Here is a 25,249-nt window from a genome sequence, read left to right on the forward strand (position 1 = left end):
TTGCATTCTTGATCTTCAAGATCTTGATCTTCTGATTTTACTTTCAATCACATTACAGTCAAGATCAATTAATGTTCGGAAAGTATAAAAAATAAGAGCTTTGGAAAATTTAAAGGTTGGTACTGGAAAACATGAAGCTGAAATTAAAGATTTGGTTGCCAGTTAAATTTAAAGGCATTCCATTTAATAAAAATACTAAATTTAATGTTTTTCCTAGAAATATGATACTAGAAAATATAATTCATCACATGAACTCATGTCTTTTATCAGATAGAAGCAGTGAGAGTATTTTAATTATTTTGATTGATTAGAACTATCTCTTTAGCCTTATGAAGAATTGACTTCACCATGGGTAGCTAGTGAAAAAAATATTAAGTAAAAATTTATTTTTTATTTTTTTTTGCTTTTTGGTGACGCAGTCAGGGTTAAGTGACTTGCCTGGGGCCACACAGCTATAAAAATTTTTATTTAAGTGAAATTGATTGAAGCAGTTTTCAGGATTTTCTAGGTAATAATGTAGACTCAAACAAGGTTCCTGCCCCTGCAGCCAAGCACAAAGCTAAGAAAGGTAGCACAGTTGCAGTGCTGATGCAGAAAGAGACTTCAGTTTCATGAATATAGACTGCGTAAAGATGAGAAAGAGGTTAATATTAGATAACATTAGATTTAATAAAAATACGTTTATTGGGAAAAGAGTTTGCAGACTGGCGTCTAGCTCATTTGTGAAATCCTGATTGAATTGAAACCATAGGTTGGCTATGGATACAAGTAGAAAAAGGCAACAAAAGTGTTGTGTGAGGATCATTTAGCTACGTGGAATTTACAGTGAAGAGGATCACACGGTTTATCATTATTTGCAAATTGTTTGATATGCATCTTTTATAAAGGCAGAATTTATAATAAACACATGTGCATATAAATATCTTCCCCCACCTACCCGCAGCTAATTGTTAAACATTTACCAGCACACCACTGATCTCTGGTCTCCTGTAGTGCATTGCAACCTCAGGTATACTCACTCTTTAATCTTCATCCTTTTTCCATTAACTGGTTCCTTTCCTACTGTTTTCAAACATGCCTCAGTCTCTCTTATCCCTAAAAAAACCTTTACTAGACGTGCCTGCTCCTCCCCCAAAGCTCTGATTCTGTGGCACTCCTCTCTTTCTCGGCCACGCTCTCCTCTCTTTCTTGGCCACACTCTCCTCTCTTTCTTGGCCACGCTCTCCTCTCTTTCTTGGCCACGCTGTCCTCTCTTTCTCAGCCACATTCCCCTCACTCTCTGTTTCCTCTCCTCCCACTCTCCATTTGCATTCTGGTTTCTGCCTCATCGTTTGACTGGAACCAACTGCTGTCTTCAAAGTTGCCAGTGATGCCTTAATTACAAACCGCTTGGCCTTTTCTCGGCACTGATTATTCTTGACCTTTTCCTGCTTTTAATGCTGCTGACTGCCCTCTGCTCCTGGGTGCTCTTTCTTCCCTGGGTTTTTGTGGCACTGGCCTCCTGGTTCACCTCCTACCTGTCCAACCACTCATTTTCCATCTCTCTTGTTGGCTCTTTATCCATATCACTTTCCCCCCACCTCTACATATGTATACTAACCAAGGTCCTATTTGGGATTGGCATGATTGAAATTAGGGTTCATGAAAGACAAGGTGCAGAGCAGGGTAAATTTGTTAGTTAGGCCGGCAGTAACCTATGTGTTGAGTCAGTGGCCTCTCTCCTTGACCAAAGATCCTGATTGATGACAGGCAGAATCTCAGAGCATTGTAAGTTTAACTTCTTCTGATTGGCCTGACGTTACATCATGATAATCCTCTTCCCCATTACCTCCTCCATGGGAGATGGGAATAATGTTCATCTGATAGGATTAGTCTGCAGCCTTGTGTGTAGAGCCTGGGGCTCTGATTGAATCAACTTGAATTTGGGATAGAAATTGAGTCCACAATAGAATTGAATCCTCAGTGGAGGTAATTACAAGACACATTTCTCCAGAATATAGATGAAGGGTAAAGTTACAAAGGTAAGGAGTTTGGACTTTGAAGGTGTGGGAGAGTTTTAAGCTCGTGCCAGCTTGGATTGTCTTAAACAGTAGAATTAAAATCAATTTTCAATTTTACAGAACCCTCTTCTGCATTCCCTGTCTTGGTGACCTCATGAGTTCCTATGGGTTTAACTAGCATTTCCATCAGATTACCTCTCCCCTTCTATAAATACATACTTATACATATACATATATTTATACACACACACACACACACACACACACACACACACACACACATACTTTTCAGATAGATACTATGCAGAGGACTCCCAAATATATATATATATATATCTAGATCTGATCCATCCTATTCTTTTCTCTAAGCTTTAGTCCCATATCACCAGTTACCTATTCAAGCTGGTTGGCCCAGGGACACCCCAAATTCATTATCTTTCCTCCAAAATTCATCTCTCTTATAGCCCTCCCTGTTTCTGTCACAGGTACCCCAGGTTCACAGTCTTGATATTATTCTTGAGTGTTCAGCCTTACCCCACAAAGCCAATGCTGTTTTTACCTTCACAATATTTCTCACACCTCCCTCTTCTCTCTGCTGTCACCTTGGTTCTAGTCCTCAGTCACCTCTGGCTTAAATTAGGGCACCATCTAAAACTGCTGTCAAAATAGTTTTCCTTAAGTGTAGGTCTGAATGCTCAGTCAGCTGCTGAATAGAACTTCCCTGTTGAGGCTTTAAAGCCCTTCCCAGCCTCTCCTTCCAGCCTCCTTGAGCATTACTTCCCTTCCCGCACTTGCCAATCCACTCCCTCTCCTGTCTTTGTGCCTCAGCATTTGTTAACTGTCTCCCATGCCAGGAATGGACTTCCTCCTCCTTTCTTCCTCCTAAGAGGCTGCTCCACCATCACCATCTTCCTGAAATTTTTTCTGATTCTCCCGCCTGCTTGTGCTTCCCTCTCAAGCTACCTCGCGTTGAAATACTTCATATTCTTGTTTATGTGCTACGTGTCCTTGGCAGTGGACTTGTCGTCTTCCCCATTAGGACATTAGCTCCTTGTTTGTGGGGATTGTTTCATCCTTTGTCCTTGTCTTCCAGCCTCCCTAGCACTGTGCTTGGTACTTTTTTTGTTTCCTTTTTTCAGTCTTACCCATGACTCCTTATGGGAGTTTTCTTGACCAAGATACTAGAATGGTTTGCCATTTCCTTCTCTATCTTATTTTACAGATGAGGAAACCAAGGCAAACAGGATTAAGTGTCACAGCTATTAAGTGTGTCTGAGGCTGGATCTGAATGAAGGCTTCCTGACTTCACTGTGCCATCTCGCTACCTCCCCTTAGTAGCTATTTAATAAATACTTGTGGGTTGATGGATAGCTCCTGCTGAATATCAGTACTTCCTGTCTTGCCTGTTTTTCTTCCAGTTTTCTGTTTTCTTTGTTTAGTACATAGAGGAGCTGTGATTTTATTGCTGAGGGCACTCCGACCACTCATATTGATTTCAGCCCAGCTACAAGTCAGTGTGTGGTCTTCAAGAATTTACGTGGCTGAAAAATTCATTACTTAGTGATGTGTCTTTAGATGATTCAGCCTCTCCAATGTGTGTTCTGCTGACATGACCTTTGAGAGGCCAGGTTCATCCCATACTATAGAATAAGAACTTAAGTGGAACATCTTGTATTTCAGAGATTTGTTGCATATTTCTTTTCTCCAGGTACCAGTAGGAACATGATCTGTAGGAACAACATACACATGTTATATTCTAGGTATAGGAATGGAAATACGTAGTTCTCTTCCTTCCTTTCATTTTTCTCTTTCCCTCATTTGTGAAGATAATATCACATCAGTTTCCAATTTCTTGCATTTTATGTAGGCATAGTAGAAGGGTCACTTCACTACTTTTATATATCTTTTCAATGGGTACGTACCCTCGGTTGGTGCAAGTAGCCACCCATCCACACCTTCTCATCCTGTGTAGCAATAGTCTGTTTCCTCCCATAAGTCTTCGAGATGGCTGCTTGAATGGGAGGCGGGCTGCCTTGCTCCTGCGTCCCTCCTCCAGCAAAACACTGTAGTTGCGCCACACGATTTCATTGGAACCAAGAATTTAAGCTATATGCCCTGTGGTCATCCGTATGCCATTTGGGACAAATGTGTTTTTGGCTGTTAATCCAGATATGACAGTTTGCCCATATGGTTTGGTGTCGGTCCCCTCCCCCACGTGCCAAGAAAATACTGCGATTTTAGGCAACCTTTGCAACTCCCCCCCCATGATTATTTATGTAGTACAGTTACTGGTGGACGAGGGGGAAAGATGGGGTATGTGGTGGAATATGTTAGTTGTGTGCTTATAGGCAATGGAAGAGTTTTTTAAAATCCTTATTTTTTTTTTCTTTTTTGCATTTTAGAAAAAGGTGGAGCCATTTATCAGTGTCCTTAATTTCCCATTTCCTTTTACTTCAAAGGCTAAAAAAATTCTGGTATTTACAGAGGTAGGTAAACTTTATGAACCTTTTATATAAAAAGATGTTTATTGTTAGAGATATCTAAATCATTATTTAGTTTGGTTTATTTATTTTTTTAATTTTAATTAATTAATTTAGTTTTAGTTTTCAACAATCACTTCCATAAGCTTTTGAGTTTTAAATTTTCTCCCCTTCCCTCACTGCCTCCCTCCCCAAGACAGTGCACAGTCTGATATAAGCTCTACATATACATTCCTATTAAACATATTTTCACATTAGTCATGTTGTAAAGAAGAATTAGAACCAATAGGAGGAATCACAAGAAAGAAGAAACAAAACAAGAAAAAAACCCAACAAATAGTATGCTTCATTCTGTATTCATACTCCATAGTTCTTTCTTTGGATGTGAATAGCATTTTCCATCATGAGACTTTTGGAGATGTCTTAGGTCCTTGCATTGCTGAGAAGAGCTAAGTCTATGAAAGTTGGTCATCACACAACGTGGCTGTTACTGTGTACAACATTCTCCTGGTTCTGCTCACTTCAGCATCAGTGCATACAAATCTTTCCAGGTTTTTCTGAAGTCTGCCTGCTCATCGTTTCTTGTAGCACAATAGTATTCTATTACATTCATATACCACAACTTGTTCAGCCATTCCCCAGTGGATGGGCATCCCCTCAATTTCCAATTCTTTGCCACTGCAAAAAGAGCTGCTATAAATATTTTTGTACATGTAGGTCCTTTTCCCATTTTTATGATCTCTTTGGGATATAGCCCTAAAAGTGCTATTGCTGGTCAAAGGGTATGCACATTTTTATAGCCCTTTGGGCATAGTTCCAACTTGGTCTCCAGAATGATTGGATCAGTTCACAAGTCCACCAACAATGCATTAATGTTCCAATTTTCCCACACTTTCTCTAACATTTATCATTTTCCTGTTTTGTCATGTTAGCCAATCTGATAGGTGTGATGTGGTATCTCAGAGTTGTTTTGATTTGCATTTTTTTAATCAATAGTGATTTAGAATATTTTTTCATGACTATAGATAGCTTTCAGTTCTTCATCTGAAAACTACCTGTTCATATCCTTTGATTATTTATCAATTGAGTTAGTCTGGTCTATTCTTAAGTGATGAAACCATCTGTATTTCCAAGGGCTAATCAGAAGGTTAGGATTTTTTTTAGGGTACCAAATATATAGGGAAAAAAATTTTTAATTTTTTTTACTCTTAGGAATTGGATTTTTTAAAATTCTTCAGTTCAATACCAGTATTCCAGATGTGACACAGTCACTAGCTCATGAGTCTTAACTATTCCTTAGGAGAATTATTTCAATTTGAAACCACTGTCAAGTGATCGATATTTTACATTTGGGTTTTTTAAATCCTTAGATAATGTTCTATTCTAAAACTTCATCAGACCTTCTGTGTGCAGTCAGCTTCTTTTTCTCTTTAGTACTTTTGAACTTGTCATCCTTTGTTATGTGAAGGTAGGAAATTAGAAAATAGACTTTAACGATGTATTTTAGTCCAGAAAAATAGTTTTCTTTTTTGTTTGAATCGTTTTCTTTCTTTCTTTTTGGGGGGTTAAGTGACTTGCCCAGAGTCACACAGCTAGTGAGTGTTATGTGTCTAAGGCTGGATTTGAACTCAGGTCCTCCTGACTACAGGGTTGGTGCTGTATCCACTGAGCCACCTAACTGCCACTCTGTGTTTGAATCTTAAAAACTTTGATTATAGTAGATGTTTTACAGCTTTTCATTATTCTGTATAATAATATCTCCCTTAAAATATGCACTGTACCATGCCATAGAGTGGATCTTGAGCTTTGGAAGGCTCTGGCAGGTCACACTCTGCCGGCCAGGCCTCAAGTAACATCCTGAGCACATCCTACCTGTCAGTGGCTCTCAAATTCACCTCCTTCGTGCCTCCTTGGTGCTGTGGGAGTCGGGGTGGGACCTGCAGCAGCTCCTGAGGAACCATTGGCTAAGGAGTAAAGGGGGTCGCATTCTGTATCAGTGAAGGAATTAGCCAACAACAATATCAAAGGATTGAAATAAAGTTGTGTGATGTCAAGGTGAAGTAGGCCTTTGGTACTATTGTGTTTTAAATACCAGACCTTCAAATATGTTAATTTACATCTTGTGCTTTAAATTTCATCATTTACCCCAACTTTTCCCCACATTACTATGTGATTTTATTTGCTCAAGTTTATATGGCAGTTCTTGGAAATTTTTTGTCTAATAATTACAGAACAACTTAGTTTAAAAGACGTTAGCATATAAGAGAAGAAAACTAAATAAGACAATTAAAATCGGTATTCCTTCTGGAAGACCACGCTTGGACGGTCCTTGAGGCTTAGGTCCAGCCATGCGGCAGGCTTGGTGAGAATGACCTAGGAAGCCAGCTGTGGTTACTTGCGAGCACACGCATGCTGTGAGTTGTCCTTGCCTCATTTCAGCATCGGAAAAGGGCCCCGTTTTCACTTTTGTGCATGAATTGTTCCTTTTTAGATTTGGCTTAGACTGATGACGTTACTACCTTTGTGAATATTTATCTGTAACAAGTACCCAGACACCAACATGAGTTTGAGAGAGACTTTTCTGGCTTTTTCTTCCAGAAAGAACCCGAAATTAAAATCGCAGAAGAGAACGGGGCTGCGTTTGCAGGAGGATCTGCTCTGATTCAGAAGGTACTGCCTCGCTTCCTGTTCACTGCTTACTCCCCATTGAGTGCATGGTTTCTTCTCAGTAGTGGGTGGGACGTAGACAAAATGTTTCCTCTTCCAAGACTTCGGTGAGACTAAGTGTCAGGACGCTGAAGTCTGTGGTCAGTTTAACTTCACTCGTTTTGTGACATGTTTGTGTGTGCTGTGGATAAACAAACATTTCACTGATAGAATAGAAAGAATGGCATGACTAGGGGGAGAAAAGGGAAATATACCTGGCTGGGGAAGCTCAGTGGTGCAGTGCGTGGAACGCTGGGTCTTCAGTCAGAAAAGCTCATCTTCCTGAGTTCAAATCCAGCCTCAGACACTTACTAGCTCTGTGTGACCCTGGGCAAGTCACTTCACCCTGTTTGCCTCAGTTTCCTCATCTGTAAAATGAGCTGGTGAAGGAAATAGCAAACTGCTGCAGTAGTTTTTGCCAGGAAAACCCCAAATGGGGTCACAGAGAGTCTGACAGGACTGAAACAACTTTTAAACAACAAATGCCTGCTAGAGAAACAGATGTTTAGAATTTGAGTTCTGTGCTCTTATCCTCATGGGTGATGTGTCCGATGTTGTGTTCGACTACGGAGCTCAGAATCACGAGGGCCCTCGGCAGTGCATTGGCTGATGGAGGTCTGCCTTTTGACTCTTATGTAATTGACAATACCTCTGACTCCACTCTGGATGCAGTAGCATCATTTTGTATTTCTTAGAGGGAGAATATTTTAAGTAATAGTAATTTTAAATAATTATAGTTTTAAATAATTATCACTTTACTTGGCTTTTATTATAAAGAACCTGTAGTTGGTCTACTTTGTTTCAGTAGAAACAAAGGAGAAAAAACCATGTCCATTGAATTTTGGGAATTCATTCTGTAATAGAAGACATTTTTCTTAGGATTTATTTACTGGGGGGGAATAAAAAACCTTCTTTCATTGTGGGAATTTAGCTAATGGAATGTGAAGTACTCTTTGGTTTAAGAGAAAAAGACTTGAAATCTCATCATTCCCCAAACTTCGGCTCCCCTTCCTAGGCAAGGATTTCGTGTAAAATATCCTTTAAGAATTAGGGACAGCGCTCAAAACTACAGCAAGCACAGCATTTCACCTATTTCAGCATGTTTTCCTGAGATACTGTGGGTTTGATGTGAACTCTTTATTTTTAAGGATAATTGCCAAGGTAATAATTGGGGGTAAGGCATTGAGAGATAATAAACTATTGTTCTTTAAAACCACCATGTGGTGAATGAGCCATGAGCTCAGACATGACCAGTGCATTGGTTTGTTTTCTTTGACTGCGTGTTTGTTACAAAGAAGGGCTTCTACTTTGGGGGAGGAGGTGGATTAGTGAGTAGGGAGAGACAGCAAAAAAAAAAAAAAGGCATTTTAAAAAATGCACAGCAAAAGAAAAGCTCAGAAGGGGACCTATGGAGCAGTTTTGTTACTACCTCGTTTAACATATATAGCTATATTTCATATATAGATATATATATGTATATATTATAACATTATTTTTTTTAAGCTACATAAAAGAAATTCACAGTTTATTATACATTTTTCTTTCCTGTAGAAATCTGGAAATGTTTGTGTTTGGTGATGATTAAATTTGCAACAAAAACAAACCATGTATGCAGTTTGGGTCTGATGCCGGGGATATAGCATCCCCTCCTATAAAAAAATTTGCATTTATGAATTAGCATGTCCTGCTCCATGGTATAGGCACAAAGGAATCTTAATATGTCCGGTCCACTTGTCAGGGTTTAGTGGCAGCCAGGAGGGTCATAGAGGCTGAAAGCAGATGGAGTGTTCCCTTCAACAAAAGAGATGCTTTTACAAACCAAGTTACTCAGGGACAGTAGCACTTTGCAGGGCCATTAATGCTTCCTGCCCAGGGCTGCAATGGGGCAGAGGGAAGGCTCTTGCTGGGAGTGTCTAATGTAGTTTCTCTGCAGTCTTCTAATTTTCACATGTTAAAGCAGAATCTTGCAAATCATCTCTTCCCCTTTTTCTCTCTCTCCCCCACTGTCCCCCATTAACAGACCCTCCTCCTTCAAAGTTAGCCAACTGAATAAATTAAATCTCTTTTAAACTTCTAGGAGGGTCCAAATTGGTTTTGCCTCTAGCTGGTTGTAACTAGCTTAAGAATTGTTTTGAGTTAGTCCTTTAAACCATCAACATTAGTCAATTTTCCTTTTCCGGAAATTAGAAGATAGGGCCTGGACCTGCGATTTCATTGAGACAGAGAATTTTCAGATGGGAAGCACTCTCTACCAGTGCAGAGAGCCTTGAGAATTTAGGTGACTTGATGGAGTCATACCGTATGTGTCTCAGGTGATTCCTGAGTCTTTCAGGCTCCAAGTCCAGGTGACTGTCTGCTGTGCCATGGCCACTTCTTTTTCAGAAATTATCATTCATTTAATCATTAGTAATTCAATTTCACTACACTACGTTTTGGGTTAAAATGCAACAAATACATGTTTAGTCCTATGAGAGCAAACAATAGCTAACATACAGCACTTTATGGTTTACAAATTGTCCTGTGAAGAAGGTAAGGCAGGTTTTATCTCCATTTTACAGACGATTAACTGAGAATCATTGAGGTTAAGTGACTTGCCCACAGTTTTGAACCAGCACTTGGAACTAGATCTTTTGACTTTAATTCCAGTACTCTCTACAGTACACAAGAGTTTAAAATTAATAGTGTTTTGTTTGGTAAAATTCCCATTTCTTGAAGTAAGTGTATTATTGTTGAATAGACTACTTGGGACATTTAGCAATAGAACGGCATTAGCAGAAGTATGTATTATTTCATCCTGAGGTCCAGATAAAGGGGTCTTTATGTTAAATTCATGCTAACCAAGTTGAACACTGTTAGATTTGAGTAGGGAAGGAATATCTACAAGAGGCCAAAGGTAAGAAATAACGTGTGTTACCAAGCCATAAAGTGATCCTGGAGGCTATAGTTGGTGGTACTGTACTTCTTCCTACCATAGATACTTCTCTTTTTTCTTTCTTTCTCAACTGCTCCTTTCTGTTCCATTCTCCTTTCTCTCCTCCATTTTCTCTTTCCTTTCCACTCCCCCGACCTTTTCTTCCCTGCATCTCAAGCCTGTCAGTTTTACCCAATGAATATTGCATCACCCTGAGCATTCAGAACTTAGGAGGCTGCTGATCTCTTCTCTCCCCCTTGGGAACCCTGTTCTCAGAAGCATAGCAGCGGGTGACTTGGAAGAGCAGCTGTCCCTGAGGTGCAGCATTCCTAGCTCTTGCTTCTGTTATATTTTTAGATCATATCCCCAAATCTCAAGATATATAACAAAATTCTCAAAAAAAATTTAATTTTAATTCACTTTAAAGACATGCATTTCATGTGCACTTTTAGGAGCTTAGGGTGTAAAGTCAAATGAGCAGGTAGAGGGTCAGGGTTTGAAGGGGTGACAATCCCAAAAGGTGGGAACTGTTGCCTAAATTAGGGTTCAAGCAAATGGGGTTTTGTACCATTTTTAAAAGTCAAGGACTTGAAATATGTACCGACACAGATATTACTCAGCATTAGAAGCTTAAAAATTGCGTCTGCTTCCCAGGCAATACTTTCTAAACAAATTACTTCATCTTATACATTTAAAAGGTAACACATTAAAAAGTAACATTAAAAGGTAATTTTAAAAGTAATTAAATGGGACATCGTGTAATGTAATAATTTTTTAAAGTAACTGCTGTTTTTCAGTTGTGTCCCGCTCTTTGTGACCTCATTTGGGGTTTTCTTGGCAAAGATCCTGGAGTGGTTTGCCATTTCCTTCTCCAGCTCATTTTACAGATGGGGAAACTGAGGCAAGCAGAGTGAAGTGACCTACCCAGGGTCACACAACCAGTGTCTGAGGATGGATTTGAACTCAGGAAGATGAGTCTTCCTGATTCCAGGCCCAGTACTCTATCCAGTGCACTTCCTAACTGCCTAGTGTTAATTAACTACCTAGATTCATTTTGTCCTTTTTTAGTGCACATATTAATATTTTTGCTCTCTCTATAAAATTAAATGGGAAAATTGTCTGTAATACACAGAGTCACTTAAAAGTAAACTTGAATTTAATCCTTTTTAAAATGTAAACTTATCAAGCATTGCAGCAGAATATTTTAATTTTCTGATCTTTGTGAAAATAATTCCACATTTAGGCCATCTGGTGCTCTCTAAACAGTATCATTCCTGGTATTGTCTTAAGTAAACTTTGTATTCTGTATTAATGAAGTTTTACTCATGATCAGTTGGATAATGAGCTTGATTCTCTATTTTGGAGCACACTTAGAAATCAAACTTTTTGGATTTTGCTTTATGACGTTGCAGGTGTTACAAAAAGTAATCAAGGCATTGGCCTGGCTTATAATACTTCTGCTCAGCTGAGGCCCATGTATCTGAATGTATCTGACCTTCACAACATTAAGACCCATTGAGGGTCTTCCTAACAGAAAGACAGAACTGTTTTGTTTCAGGGATAATGTACATAATTAATAAATTTACCTGTATTATTCTGATGAAAAGAAATTGTGTTTAGTATTCATTTTCCAAATGACTCATAAAAGTACTAAATTATCTTGAAAATTTCACTAGGGTCTGTAGGCTGAAGCTTTCCATGTAAGACTGTAATTTTATTGTGATTTTCAGATTTTGGATGATGAAATCCAGGCAGATTTTTACTTAAGCGTTCCAGAAATGATGCCAGCACTTCAGCCATTAAGAAGGAAACTCAAAAAAAGATTTCCGAGGCTTTCCCAAAGTAAGATAGTCTGTTGTTACCATTTTATTAATATCAGAGACTTATTAGATGTGTTTAATTGTAAAGTAGAACTGCCGAGATATATAAGGCAAGTTATACATCCTGGTATTGAATTTTGTGCTATATTTAACTATCAGTGTCTGATTTACTCCAGCAGTATTGCAATGGGCAACCCACTATACTTTAAAAATTCACCTCTTTCATAGTAGTCTTTTAAAGTGAATGCATTTTACTTTTAGCCATTGATTATCACTTAAAATTTGGTATGTAATCAAAGGTAACAAAAAGTAACAAAAACATTTCCAAATTTTAACTTGATTTGATGAGTAATTTATTTTTTAAAAATTTAATAGTATTTTATTTTTTCCAATTACATATAAAGACAATTTTCAACATTCATTTTTTGAAAGATTTTGAGTTCCAAATTTTTCTCCCTCTCTCCCCCCTTCCCAAGACAGCAGCAGTCTAATATAGGTTATACATGTGCAGTCATGTAAAACGTATTTCCACATTATGATTTGACAGTATTTTAAAACAATCAGCGTACTACCAACAAAAATGTACAGTGTTCTTCCACATTAAATTTATTTGTTGGTAGATATTTCTTTAAAATGTAAAGCCAAAACAAGGTACAATAAACTTTTGATAATTTTACCCATTTCTTGCTACAATGGAATATTTTGTTATCTCATATAGTATCTGAAGAAAATGGTAAACTGAGGCTAGGTAAAATACACACATCTTTTTGTTAGAACAACTGGTGTTTGTCCTGATTTATCCTGCACATAGCTTGTTTGTACATGTCTGTTCACATGTTTGTCACCCCCCCCCCCATATTTTGAGGTCCTCAAGGGCAGGGACTGTCTTTTGCCTTTCTCTATCCCAGCATAGTACCTGGTAGATAGTAGGTGTTTAATACATGCTTATTGACTGACGGAATTTGCTCTGTATTCTTTCTGGAAGAAGAACTGAGCTTGGATTATTATTTTGAGATTTTTGAACAAAAAGTACACTTGGATTAGATAATAGCATATTTTGTGTTTTAACTAGTTCAGACCATCATTAATTTGAGTCAGAACAAGACCAAATGTATTTTGTCACACCTAGCTAGGTAGAAATTGGAACTGAATTCCAAAAAGCGTTTTTTTTTTAACGTCCTTGCTTTCCAGGATAAATAATAGTTTTTATTAATTCTGTGTTGTTATCTTCACTGCTTTGTTTATTTAGAGCTTATTCAGTTCCTAGTTTGGAAATTTTAATTCTTCTTATCTGGCGAAAGCCTTAAGGACAAAATGTAAATTACATTTTGAACAAGTGGGTGAAGTAAAAAAACAAACAGCTCCCTGCCACTGAGATCATCATTTTCCCATTTTGTTCAGCTTTACTAATGGTAGTGGGTGGAATCACGTTAATGCCACAATTTTATTAGCTTTATTTTAATTACACAACTATAGGCAATCTCATGTTTTTATCATGTTTTTTGATTACATCATGTTCTACTAAAAAAACCTTTAAAACTAGTATCTAACTGTGATAGGTAAAATCCAGTTTCATTCTGAATTTCAGCTACGTATGTGTATATTGACATAGATAGACATCTATGCTCTGAACTCCTTTAATTTCTAAATTAGATTCACTTTGTGCACAAATTATGTTCTACTTTGTTTCCCATGTGTGTTATTTGACATTTACTAAGCATGGCTTTGAAAGAAATGATTCACATGTCACTTAATGGAGTCTTTTCCCCTGTATGTGTGTCACTTTTTGATCGTAATTTAAGCACCAAAAGAAATCTATTAATGCTTTTTAAAAATAATTTTTTTTGGTTATTCTGTATTTAATAAACACCTAATAATATGGACATTTCCACATACAAAGAACAGGATTTTTTGTCAACTTACATGCGATATTACTGTTAAATTTAGTGGTCTTTGCTTAATTTTTTGAAACTTTTCAAATTTTGTTTAAGATCATTCCTTCCTACAGACATGCTAGAGTGTTTTCATCTTAAAACAAAGCCCTTCATTTTATCTTACTAGGTAACTCTCCCAGTTCTCTCCTATCCTTCACTGCCTCTGGAATGAGTAGTGTGTATTCATGCTTCCACGTCCTCGCACATCCCTTGAACAAGGCTTCCCTGATGGCCACTCTACTACAGTCGCTCTCGAGGATCACCATTGGCCTTCATGTCGGTTCAGAGACCTTCTCCCAGTTACCTGCCTTGGTCTCCCTGCATTGCTGGTCCTTCAGAGTTTCTCCTCCCTTTCTTGGCTTCCATTGCACTTCCTTGTCCTAGTTGCTTCTCTGACCATTGATTCCTTTGCTGGTTTCTTTTCTTTTCCCCTCCTCTCACTGGGTTGTTGTGCAGCTACAGTCCTTGGGCTACTGATGTTTCCAAGTAGCCTGCCCCTCTGTCTCTACTTGACTCTTCCTGAGAGAGAACTCAATCTTTTTCTTACCATTAATTATAGCTTTAATTGCTGGGTACTCACAAATCAACACCTCTGGCCCCAGTCTCTTACTTGATTCTAAATCCTTCTGTTCTGATTCTCTTCTACTTCCTATCTCCTAAATATAAGCATTCTTCAGGGTTCTGTATTTAGCTTTCTTCTCTTTCTTCATTGCCTTCCTCGACTGTCTCATTTCTCATGGCTTTAATTTTCACTTCTGTGAAGATGAGCCCCAGATCTATGTATTTAGTCCTGACTTCTCTTCTGAGCTCCAGGCCCTGCTAGATGGCTCTACCTGGAGGTTTTTGTGACATGTTTATAAGACTTTATTTTTATTTGGTGAGGTAATGGGGTGAAGTGACTTGCCCCAGGGTCACACAGCTAGTAAGTGTCAAGTGTCTGAGACCAGATTTGAACTCGGGTCTTCCTGATCCAGGGCTGGTGCTCTATCCACTGTGCCATCTAGCTGCCCGTGACATGTTCAACTCGATACATCCCAGACTGAACTCAGCATCTCTCCTTCCCTGCCCCATGATAAGTTCTGACACCTCACCTCTTTTTCTGTTAATGGAGCCCCCATTCTGATATAGGTTCGAAACTGTTGCGTTCTCAGCTCACACAAATCCCAGATTCCTTCTGCTGCTGTCTCTGCCTCCATCCCTGACTCACATAAAAGGGCCCTTCTTGTGGAGACACGCTCCTCTGTGTGTGCACAGGTGTTCCCATTCCATCCCATCTTTGCTAGCAGGTTGCGTGCTGCCCCTCCTTCCTCATCAGCGCCTTTCTCTCTCTTATCATCAGTCTCTCTCTGGCTACTGGCTGCTTCCTGACTGCCTCCAGATGTGCCCACGTCTCCCTTATCCTCAGGAACCTCCAACTTCATCCGTCATTTCCACTAGCTAGGCCTCCTTCCGTATGTGGCTGACCTCCTTGAGAAGGCCATCTACAATAGATGCCTCCACTTCCTTTCCTCTCACTCTCTCCTTAACTCTGTGCAGTCTGGCATCTGAGCCCATCATTCCACCAAAACTACTTTCTCCAAAGTTGCTAGTGATCTCTTAACTACCAGCTCCCATAACCTTTTCTCAGTCTTTATGCTTCTTGACTTCTTTGCAGCCTTTGGCTGTGTCGATCACCGATACCGTTCTTCTCTCTGGGCTTTTGGGATACTACTTCCTGGTTTTTCTCCTTCCTCTGGATCCTCCTCCAGATGCCACCCAAAGGTGTATCCTTCGGGGCTCCGTCCCAGGCCCTCTTCCCTTCCCCTTCTAGGCTTCTTCATTTGGTGGTCTTATATTCAGTTTTCTTTTCTGTTCTGATGATTCTCCAGTCTGTTTATCCAAAGCCACCTCTCGGCTCACGCCCAGAGTCTCACATCTCCAGCTGCCTGTAGGACATCTCAGACTTAACAGAGCCAAAACTGAGCTCACTGCTGTTCTTCCTGTGAAGGATACAACCCCCTAGTCACAATCCATATGATTCTCAGTCTTCTCTCTCTATCTCTCACTCCCCATCGTCAGTCTTTTGCCAAGGCCAGTCAGTATTGCCTTTATGTCATCTCTCACGTGTGTCCCGTCCTCTGACATCGCCGCCGCCCTGACCCATGCCCCTCTTCTTGCACCTGGCCTATTGCAGTTCCCTTCTGATTGGCCTGTCTGCCACAGTCTCCCCCAGCTGCAGTCCATCTTCCATTCTGTTGCCAGATGTATCTTCCTGAGAGTTAGGTCTGCCCCTGTCAGCCCACTGCTCTGCTCCATACGCTTGTGTGGTTCCCTGTCACCTCTGGGATCAGGGGTTCCAAAAAAGGTGGAGGTGAGAAGGGAGGACAGCAATAGAGATGGGAGGTGGAGCCGTATTTGTGCGGAAGACCAAGGGGCCTAGTGATCGACTGAGTTTGCTGTGGACATGCTGAGTTTGGGTTGCCTTTGCCCATTTGAAATGTCCAGTAGACGGTTGGTGAGTCCGGCGAAAGAGGGATTGGACCAGCTCTGGGTGTCTGAAGAGGGTAGACCAGTAGCAACAGGTAGAAGTTACAAGGCTTATGTCAGGAACAGCTTCTAAACAGTGACTGCCGTCCTGGGGGAGACTGCTGCCTCTGGAGGCAGGAAGAGGCCAGGTAAAGGCTTGTCAAGAACGTTGAGGGTGGGGATTCTTTATCAGCTCTGAGCTGGACTAGAAGGCCACGGAGGAAGCCTCTTCCAACTCAAAAATCCTGTGACTTTGCCTTGCATCTGATAAACATTCAGTAAATGAGGCTTCCTATTTCTCACTCCAGATTCCATCAGTCACGACATCGTGAAAATGCTCGAATTCTTTAAAACTGGACATGAGATTGCAGTAGATGAGGAAAGAGGGAACTTCCTCCAGACCCAAATAGCAGTGGTGAGTTGCAATGGGGAATATTGGCATGTGATGTTGTTTTTCGTGTATATGGCGAATAATTTATGTATAACAGACGTGACCCTTGAACTTGTGCTTCTGAAGTACACTGTCTGTAATCTCCCCATCCTTAGTGTTTGTTCTCCTTACTTTGGAATTATACATAATAGAATTATACTTAAAATAATTATAGTATCTATTACCATGTGTTATCTTTTTTTTTTGTAGATTAGGTATATTTTATCATCGTCACGAGATCATCGGCTTTTTGAGGGAGAGCTTATGTTTTTACACAGACACTTGTGTTTGTGTGTCGCGCCCCAAGCACCACCCCCCAACATTCTCTGTAGCGTTTGAATAGGGTTCAGAGCTAATCAGTACATTCCATGAGGGCAGGAGTTATGTCTGTCTCTCCTGTTGATAAGGACAAACTTCTGTACACAGTAGGTGTTTCTTAAAATGAATTATTGAATCCACAGAATTGGACTGTAGTAAAGGAGCACCTACCTCCTTAGGCAGGCCATTCCACTTTTGGATAGCTCTAATTGTTAATAACATTTTTCTTGAATACTATCTAAATTTACCACATTGCAGCTTCCAGCCATTACTGTTAATGCTTTCTTCTGGGGCCAAGCAGAAGTATGGGCTCCCTCTTCCACAGGACAGACTTTGAAGGTAGTTTGAAGACCACAGCTCCTTGAACACTTGAACGTGCTGTCACTTGAACGTCACATCCGTGGTCATCCTAGATGTTTTCTTCTGGACGCTCTGTAGTTCACAGATGCCCTTCCTAAAATGTGGTTACCAGAATAGAGCGCTCCAAATTGCTTCTCATGATGGTCAGATCAGTTCCCAGCTCCACCAGCATCATATTGGTGAGCGTGTCTTCTTGCAGCTCCACCAACATCTACTATTTCTATTTTTTATCATCATCTTGGAAGATCAGAATTGTTTTGATAGGTATTTCTCTCATTACTAGTGATTTCAAGCAGTATTTCATTCTCAGTATTCAAAGAAATGTATGATATAACCAAGGAGGACTTTTCCCCCCAGTAGTGCAGATGGCAGCCTGGCATGTGACTTTGATCTGTGTCCCTCTGTCAGTTCACCACAGAAGTCCATCCGGTGTACTGGAGGCCTTCCTCAATTTCTCTTGACATCTCTAGGGTATCAGTGAACATTGTTACTATTTATCTTCATTACTTGCCTTCACCGCGTGACCAGACCATCTTTTCTTTCTGCTGCACATTTCCCTGAGGGTACCTTTTATTTCTGTTCTTGGAAGTTCCTTGTTGGTTGTGTGACGCAACCTTTGTATGATATTTATTTTCCGTCCTTTGGATACTGCTGCGTTCTACTTCTTATGGCCATAGAGGTAACAGTGACACAGTGTTGGCATTTTTTAAAAAATGGGCTTTTGCTTTCACAGGAAGCTTGGCATCAGTAAAGGATCATTGCAGTTTCCTAAAGGCAATCCAGCCTGCCCTCCTCCTGTTTAATTCTGGGCCTAACTTGTTCTCCATTTGCACTCTCCACCATAGGTATAGCCATTGGTGAGCAGGGTGTCCCTCCAGATGCATGTTGTAACCTTACCATTCTTTGTCCACTTGATCTTTCTCATGTGAATGGTCAGGCCAAATTATTTGTAAAAACTGTAGATCTCAGGAGGCTCTCAAAAGTTCTGGGCTTGGGGCAGCTAGAGCAGCAGTATCTGAATATAAGAACTTCCAGAGGACCTCGTCCTCTTTAAACTGGACTGTTTTGCTATATCTCCTCCATGGTGGCGGGGAGCATCTTTGTCGAGTGTGCGTCTCCTGTTTTATTGCCCATCTGATGTTTATGATCAAAGGGTTATTGTGTGGTATTATTTTTATGTATGGATGGTATATGCCTTGCTGGGAAAGAGCCTGCCTTAAACACAGCATTTTGTTGTATGGGACCAGATCTTTCCTGTGGCTGTTAATTGTTTGCAGTTCTTTCTGAGACGGTTTGTGTCTTTCAACAGTCTTTCTATTGGGTAATAGCTCTTGGTCTTCCATGTTTATTTTCTTTCCCTATTATTTTGGATACCAAACCCTTACTGGAGATATTTGATGCAAAGATTTTTTTTTTCTCAATCAACAATTTCCTTGTTCATCTAAAGCTGTGTTTATTTTGTATGTGCAAAAGACTTTCAGTTTTATGTAATTGAAAGTATCAGCTTTATCTTTTGTGATCTTGATCCCTTTTTAAGTTAAAAATTCTCTCCGTAACCATAGTTATGAGATACCTCCATCCGTTTTCTTTGTAATTATTTTGAACTTGACAACAAATAGGAAACAGTTCCTTACACAAAAAAGGACAGAAGAAGAGGATTATATGTGATCTCAGTTGCAGCTTTTAAAAAAGTATACATTAAATTTCACGTGGTAGTTCTGACACTCCATTGCTTATGTATCCCATTCTGAATGTTTTTCTCTACTGTGTGTTTTTTAAATGTTTCGCTATTATTCTTTTCTGGGCTTTTTTTTGGGGGGGGTAGGTTTTTTTTTGGCATCATTATTACTCCCTCCTGTAGTTCTTTCCTCACTAAAAAAAAAAGCCTTCGGTTGTGACAAATGAGATTAGTCAAAGCAAACCCACACATGGGCACTTCTGCCCCTCGAGGCCATCACCTCTTTGCCACCCTATGGGAAGTGTGATCCATCACCAGTCTTCTGGAGTTAGCATTGGTCATTGCACTGATCACAATTCTTGGGTCTTTCCCAGTTGGTTTTTGTGTGATGATAGCAGAGAATTGGAAACAAAGGAGATGCTCTGGCATTGGGAATGGTCTAACAAACTGGTAGGAAATGAAATGGAATGTTTTCATGCTGTAAGAAACCACCAACATGACGCTTGCAGAGAAGCACAGAGGGGCTCATACCAGCTGATGAAAAACAAAGCAGCGTAACCAGGAAAACTGTGTGTCATGGCTGCAGCAACGTAAACATAAAGAACAGCTGGAAAGCGGTCAGACGGAATGCTGAGGAGTGATAGAGGCCAAGGCCGGCCCCAGAGAAGAGAAGTGGCCTCTCCTCAGAGTCAGATCAGTGCTTCATGACTGGTCTGTGATGGACACTCAGGTGAAATTGGAACGTAAGGGTGTTTCAGACATCGCCCGCCACTTCCTGCTGAACTAGAAGAGCAGCATCCGTGTACAGGAGGCCAATAGAGGAGAGCAGCTAATGTGGACTGGCTGCTCCTGGCTCACATTTCTGCAGTGATTCATTACGTGGACATTTATTTTTCTTCTTTTGTAACATCTTCCTCCTCTCAGAACTCTGGGAAGCCACAGTTCCTTCCTGACCTACAGCTTCCCTTCCTGACCTCCTCTCCCCAGAATGGCCCCAGAGGATCCATTCTTCTGGGGGAAGCTGTCAAACTAACGGTGAAAGGTTTGGCATTTGGGTCTGATTGTGTTGCTTCGTGAAGGCTGCCATGTTTACTTGGGCATTGTCACCAATTTTGCCCCTCAAGATAATGCCTTCTGCATCTGGGTCTTTCAGAAAGATGTGAAAGCAGTCTAAAACATCTGTTTTATTAAATGGATCACCTCTAAGTCCCAATACACAATGACTGCCCTAATCCAGTTTGTTTTATTTGATTAGCTGTTTCCTAAGCCGGACCTAGAAACAGCACCAGTTCTTCTTTTCATGTGAAAGTGGCCAGGTATGATGCCAGTTTTGCATTCGCCAGGGTTGATGTCTTCTCTGGGGCAGTTAAGGTGGGGAGTAAGGATGAACAGTAACCATCTTTTGGCTGGCCCTGAACCAGGAAGTATTTCACATGTGGTCATTGCCAAGCTGTGGTGTCACCAGATGAGGACGTGAGTGGGGGAGGACAATAAAGATGAGTGATTATATAATGATTACGTAATAGCCTATCAAATGCTTTTTAAACAAAATGAGTGAAATCTTTCCCTAACGTTACACAATATTAATTTGTTTTTACCCGTTTTTCTTGTGTAGCTTCAGCCTTGTCAGTTTCTAAGTTACTAATAATTCTGAATACGTAGGTCTTAGATTAATGAAGTTTGAATGTAAAAAAATGATCTCTTGCTTGGAAATTGTTAAGCCTGACTATGGGCTTTGCTTTATCTTCTCAGATCATAGAATAAGTTTTCACCGTTACACTGGGAAATCAACTTTTAGTCCATCAAGTAGTATAAAGTTCTCCAAAGGACAGAGACAGGTTTGGGGAAAAAAGTGTTTTGCTCTGTGCGGTGGCAGCAGGATCCTGATGCCCTGCCTCATGCGATCAGGCGAGGAAGAACAAGGTTTAAGTGACTCTGGGGAAAAAGGCTCAGCAGGACTTAGTGGGTGCCCGAGTTCTGGGCCCTGATGCTTGACCCCCCTCACCAGGCAGCCCAGGGGCCCAGGGGCTTTCCAGAGCTGCAACCACCTCCTGTCCAGTCCTCTCAGCTCCAGGGGTGCGATAGAAGAGAGAGGCACACAGCCCCCTTCCTGACTCTCTGTGACCCCATGTGGGGTTCTCTTGGCAGAGATCCTGGAGTGGTTTGCCATTTCCTTCTCCAGTTCATTTTACAGATGAGGAAACTGAGGCAAATAGGGTGAAGTGACTTGCCCAGGGTCACACAGCTAGTAAAGCGTCTGAGGCTGGATTTGAACTCAGGAGGATGAGTCTTCTTGACTCTAGACCCGATGCTCTCTGCACTGGCCCATCTTAGGTGCCCTTTTCCTGCAGTAGCTTCTATTCCACGTAAAAGGGGAGGGGAACAAGGGTGCAGTGGGTCAGGGGTGTGGCAGAGTTAGGAGAGGGCAGAGACCCTTCCCCACATGGAGGCCCCAGAACAGCCTCCCACGGGGCTGCAGCAGCTACGAAAGCACTTTCTTTCTTTTTTTTAAAGCGATCAGATCTTCTCTGAATGCTCCATTTTATTCCAGTGTTGAACTTAAGTTACCAAATCAACCTAGTCAGCCCTGGCTTGCAACACTCAGTCTGTTGAATACTATTTCATTTTTTACAGTTAAAGTGACCTTTGGACCCGGGCCTTCTTCCTCCAGAGGCACTACTTACACTGTGCTGTGTGTCATTTATTATGTGATTGGATTATAAAGTCTGTAAAAATTATGTGTAAGATTGAATTCCACAACCAATAAACGAAAAGAATTTTTACATAAAAGATTATAAGTCTGAGCAATTACATTGCTCTGTGTATCTTTGCGTTTAAATACACAATACCTTTCAGCCATATGGTTTTAGATAGACATCACTCAGATTGCAAGGCATTTTAAACTATAACAGTTTTTCTGACCTTGTAAATACTCAGCTCCTAGACTTGGCAAACCAGATCTTTTTAGACAGGTATTCAGGTGTATGCTGACATGCTGGGACCTGATTTAACTGCTGTTAGAGCAGTTTTCAAATCTGTTTGAAACTTTTATATGTGCCCGCTTCCATGTGTTCCATTGCTTCTGAAAGCTGTAAACATCAGTCTCTCTACTTCATTTTGCTTATGTAATAAATAGCAATGTTGACATTTTCTGCCGAAAGTTTATTGGCAGCCTGGCAGTTGATAAAAGCTGAAGTATAAGTTGTAACAAAAATAAATAAATTTAGGCAAGGGAATATAAGCATGATGGAATTAATTATATATGTTGCAATTTAGATGCGTTCAGTTTTAGTGAACATGCTAGAACAGGAAAAATAAGTCTGCCTTTAGAGTTCATAAAAACTACAAAATGTCTGTATTATAGACCCAGTTTTTGAAGGGTTCTTCTGGAAGGCTGAATTGTGTATTTAAAAACAGTCTGAAGGTAGTATATGGCTAAATTCAGTTAAAAAAAAGTTCACTTAGTCTTCTCACCCTTTAAATTAGTGATGAAACTGTTGTTTACTTCCCTGAACACTACAGTATAAATAGGTTTGAATCATAAAGGAAGATTCAAAAAATTACGGAGTTAAAAAAAAAACCCAGAACAATTCTACCAGTAATACTCATTAGCATAAAACAAAGGACTTTAGCTGCAAAATTTAAAAGTTTGAAGAAATGTGTCTCAGCATATGTTTAGGTAGACTGAGTCAATGATCAGTAGTTTGCCTACCTCTAGGAAAATTAAAATGACAAAACTGCTTTTATCAGACCATTGAGGATTTCCCAGGACATCTGGGGATAGGAAGTATAACTGTTCTCTTTTAGCTTTGAAGCAAGACTCATGTTCAGTTCTTACTGAGATTGGTAGATGACGCATTTTTAAAATTTATTGATGTCATCCCATCATTTTCCCTCAAGAAAGTGCTTCAACGAGTTCAATTTGACAAGAACATATTAAGCACCTGCTTACTGAACAAGGCTCTCAGAACACCGAGGCAAAAATGAACGTGGTTCCTGCCTTCTTGGTACTCACATTCCCCTGAGCAGAGTGGACCGTTCAGCGTGGAACACAAATCGCATTTATGTGTCTTGTGGCGAATTGAGTGGTGTTCATCAGCTGTCGGATAACAGCAACATGTCTTCTGTTTTTTACTTTTATTTCAAAGAATCGGATACTTTATGATGCTGAAAAAAACAAGATAGTCCTGAAAGGAAGCTAATTCTTTGTGTTCTAGATTTAGCATTTCCAGTGATAGGATACTTTCACTTAGGGCTGCTTTGAGGAAGGCTCTATGTCATTGTGAACTCCTGTTATTCTTATTTCAACACCAGCATTATGAGCAGATTCCATTTTGTCTTACAAAAGCCTGAAGAAGTAAAAGCTTTCCAGATATATTTAAAAATTGTTCTAAGTAGATTTAGATTATGGCCTTAAAACCACTAATCAAACGTTTCCCCCTAAGGCAGACTGGTAGAATGTTTGCAAAATAGATACGTATATGTACAAACCTTGCCAAATCCTGAATAATATAGTGCCTAGCAATTTTCATGATGATGCCAAGTATTTCTGGTGTGACCTCACCGAGAAAGTGAATTTTATTCTTCCTGCTTGTAAAGGTGTTCAGTTAGTCATTATGCTGTTATTAAACACTAAGTGCCAGGCGAAAAACATGGTTCCTGCCCCCAAGGAGCTTACATTCTAAGGGGCAAGAATCTGTTAGAGCCCATGATCTTGCTTTATATCATAAAAATTTGAAAGACAAAGCCACAAATAGTATCACTGAGTGTATCAGCAGTGGGGCCTTATTAAGAGGTCCTCAGGCTTTCCACTGAATCCATTCAAGCTTAGTCTGAGCTCTTCTCTCCTGCATATACTTGTGGGATGAATGTGGTAAATGTTGGCAGGAACTCTTCAGGTTTTCCCGGTCCTCGAGGAGGCTATAGATTCCTGTCATCCCCCAGACACACGTACACACATACCATCAATCACCACCACATTCTAAGAAAAAGGATTTAATTAATTAATTTTTAGTTTTCAACATTCACTTCCATAAGATTTTGAGTTTTAAATTTTCTCTCCTCCCCCCCCACTCACCATGCTGGCCAACAATCTGATATAGGCTCTACTTATACATTCATATTAAGCATGAAGAAAAAGGATTGAGGAACCATATTAATTGCTCAATTTTTAAAGAAGCAAAAAGAAAATTAAAAAAGAGACCATATTGCCAAAGGTAATAGTTTCCAATCTCAATGGAAGGTTCTAGAGAGGAATCTCAGAGGATCGTCTGGAAGAATCTCATCACAAAATAATACCACCAGGCCCCAGGATTTTTGTCTGTCCGATACAAGTTTCCTACATAGGTCTCAGAGGAATTTGATAGACATGTTGTGTGGACTCCTACTCTCTAACCAGGCAATTTTGCCATTTAGTTGACTTAATTTAATTTTAGAGTCTTTCTTTTTTTTCTTAGGTGACTTCATTTTCAAATCTTTGAATGTTCTGATTTAGTTGGCTTAAATGATTTGGTATCTTTACAGAAAACCTTCCTATTTGAATGTAAAACAAAAGAACTTCAGAAAAATTTGGTTGGTTTTTCAGTTTTGTGAACAGGACACATTCCTTGTGTTTTTCTGGTTAGTATTTACTAAATAAATAGTAAAGGGTTTGTTTTGTTGCTGCGGTGTTTGGAACGTGGGAAAGTTAGAAAAACATCATGAAAATGGCCGGCTTTGTGTGTGATTAGATGGATGAATGCTGGTCTTTTTTGTGGAGGGGTTCACTGCCTGAATGTGAGGTTTTTGGCTTTTCCTTTATTTTAAAAACATACCAACAAACCGATTGATTTCAAGGTAATTAGTACTGATTCCCAAGAATCTTTCTTGCTTTGTTGAAGTAAGGACTTTGGAGAAATTGATTTGAAGACAAGGAATCTTAGGTTGAAAAATTTCAGAAAAGTATTGCCAGCATAGGTTATACAGAGTAGGTGTGATTCTATGTGTGCCTCTTGTTAATGTGGCATTGAAACTGCATGCCAGCTTAAGATTTCTGTGGAGGCTTTTTCACAGTAGGATGTCTTACTGTGTAATTTACAAGTGTTAAATGTTTTCTCTAAGATTGGGCT

At 39.9% G+C, this 25,249-nt stretch overlaps 1 protein-coding gene across 2 annotated transcripts in view; it reads left to right on the forward strand.

The window, feature by feature from the left end:
* MRPL1 (mitochondrial ribosomal protein L1) overlaps positions 1 to 25,249 on the forward strand; it is a 50,623-nt gene that overhangs the window by 20,135 nt on the left and 5,239 nt on the right. For both annotated transcript variants that reach the window (XM_020988372.2, XM_020988374.2), the window contains exons 4-7: positions 4,403 to 4,486; positions 7,079 to 7,150; positions 11,828 to 11,939; positions 16,665 to 16,771. In XM_020988372.2, coding sequence (XP_020844031.1) covers positions 4,403 to 4,486; positions 7,079 to 7,150; positions 11,828 to 11,939; positions 16,665 to 16,771 — 375 coding nt within the window. The remainder of the gene's footprint in view (positions 1 to 4,402; positions 4,487 to 7,078; positions 7,151 to 11,827; positions 11,940 to 16,664; positions 16,772 to 25,249) is intronic.

This window comes from Phascolarctos cinereus, unplaced genomic scaffold, assembly GCF_003287225.1.
Source record: "Phascolarctos cinereus isolate Bilbo 61053 unplaced genomic scaffold, phaCin_HiC Scaffold_9;HRSCAF=440, whole genome shotgun sequence".
NCBI classification, from domain to species: Eukaryota; Metazoa; Chordata; class Mammalia; order Diprotodontia; family Phascolarctidae; genus Phascolarctos; species Phascolarctos cinereus.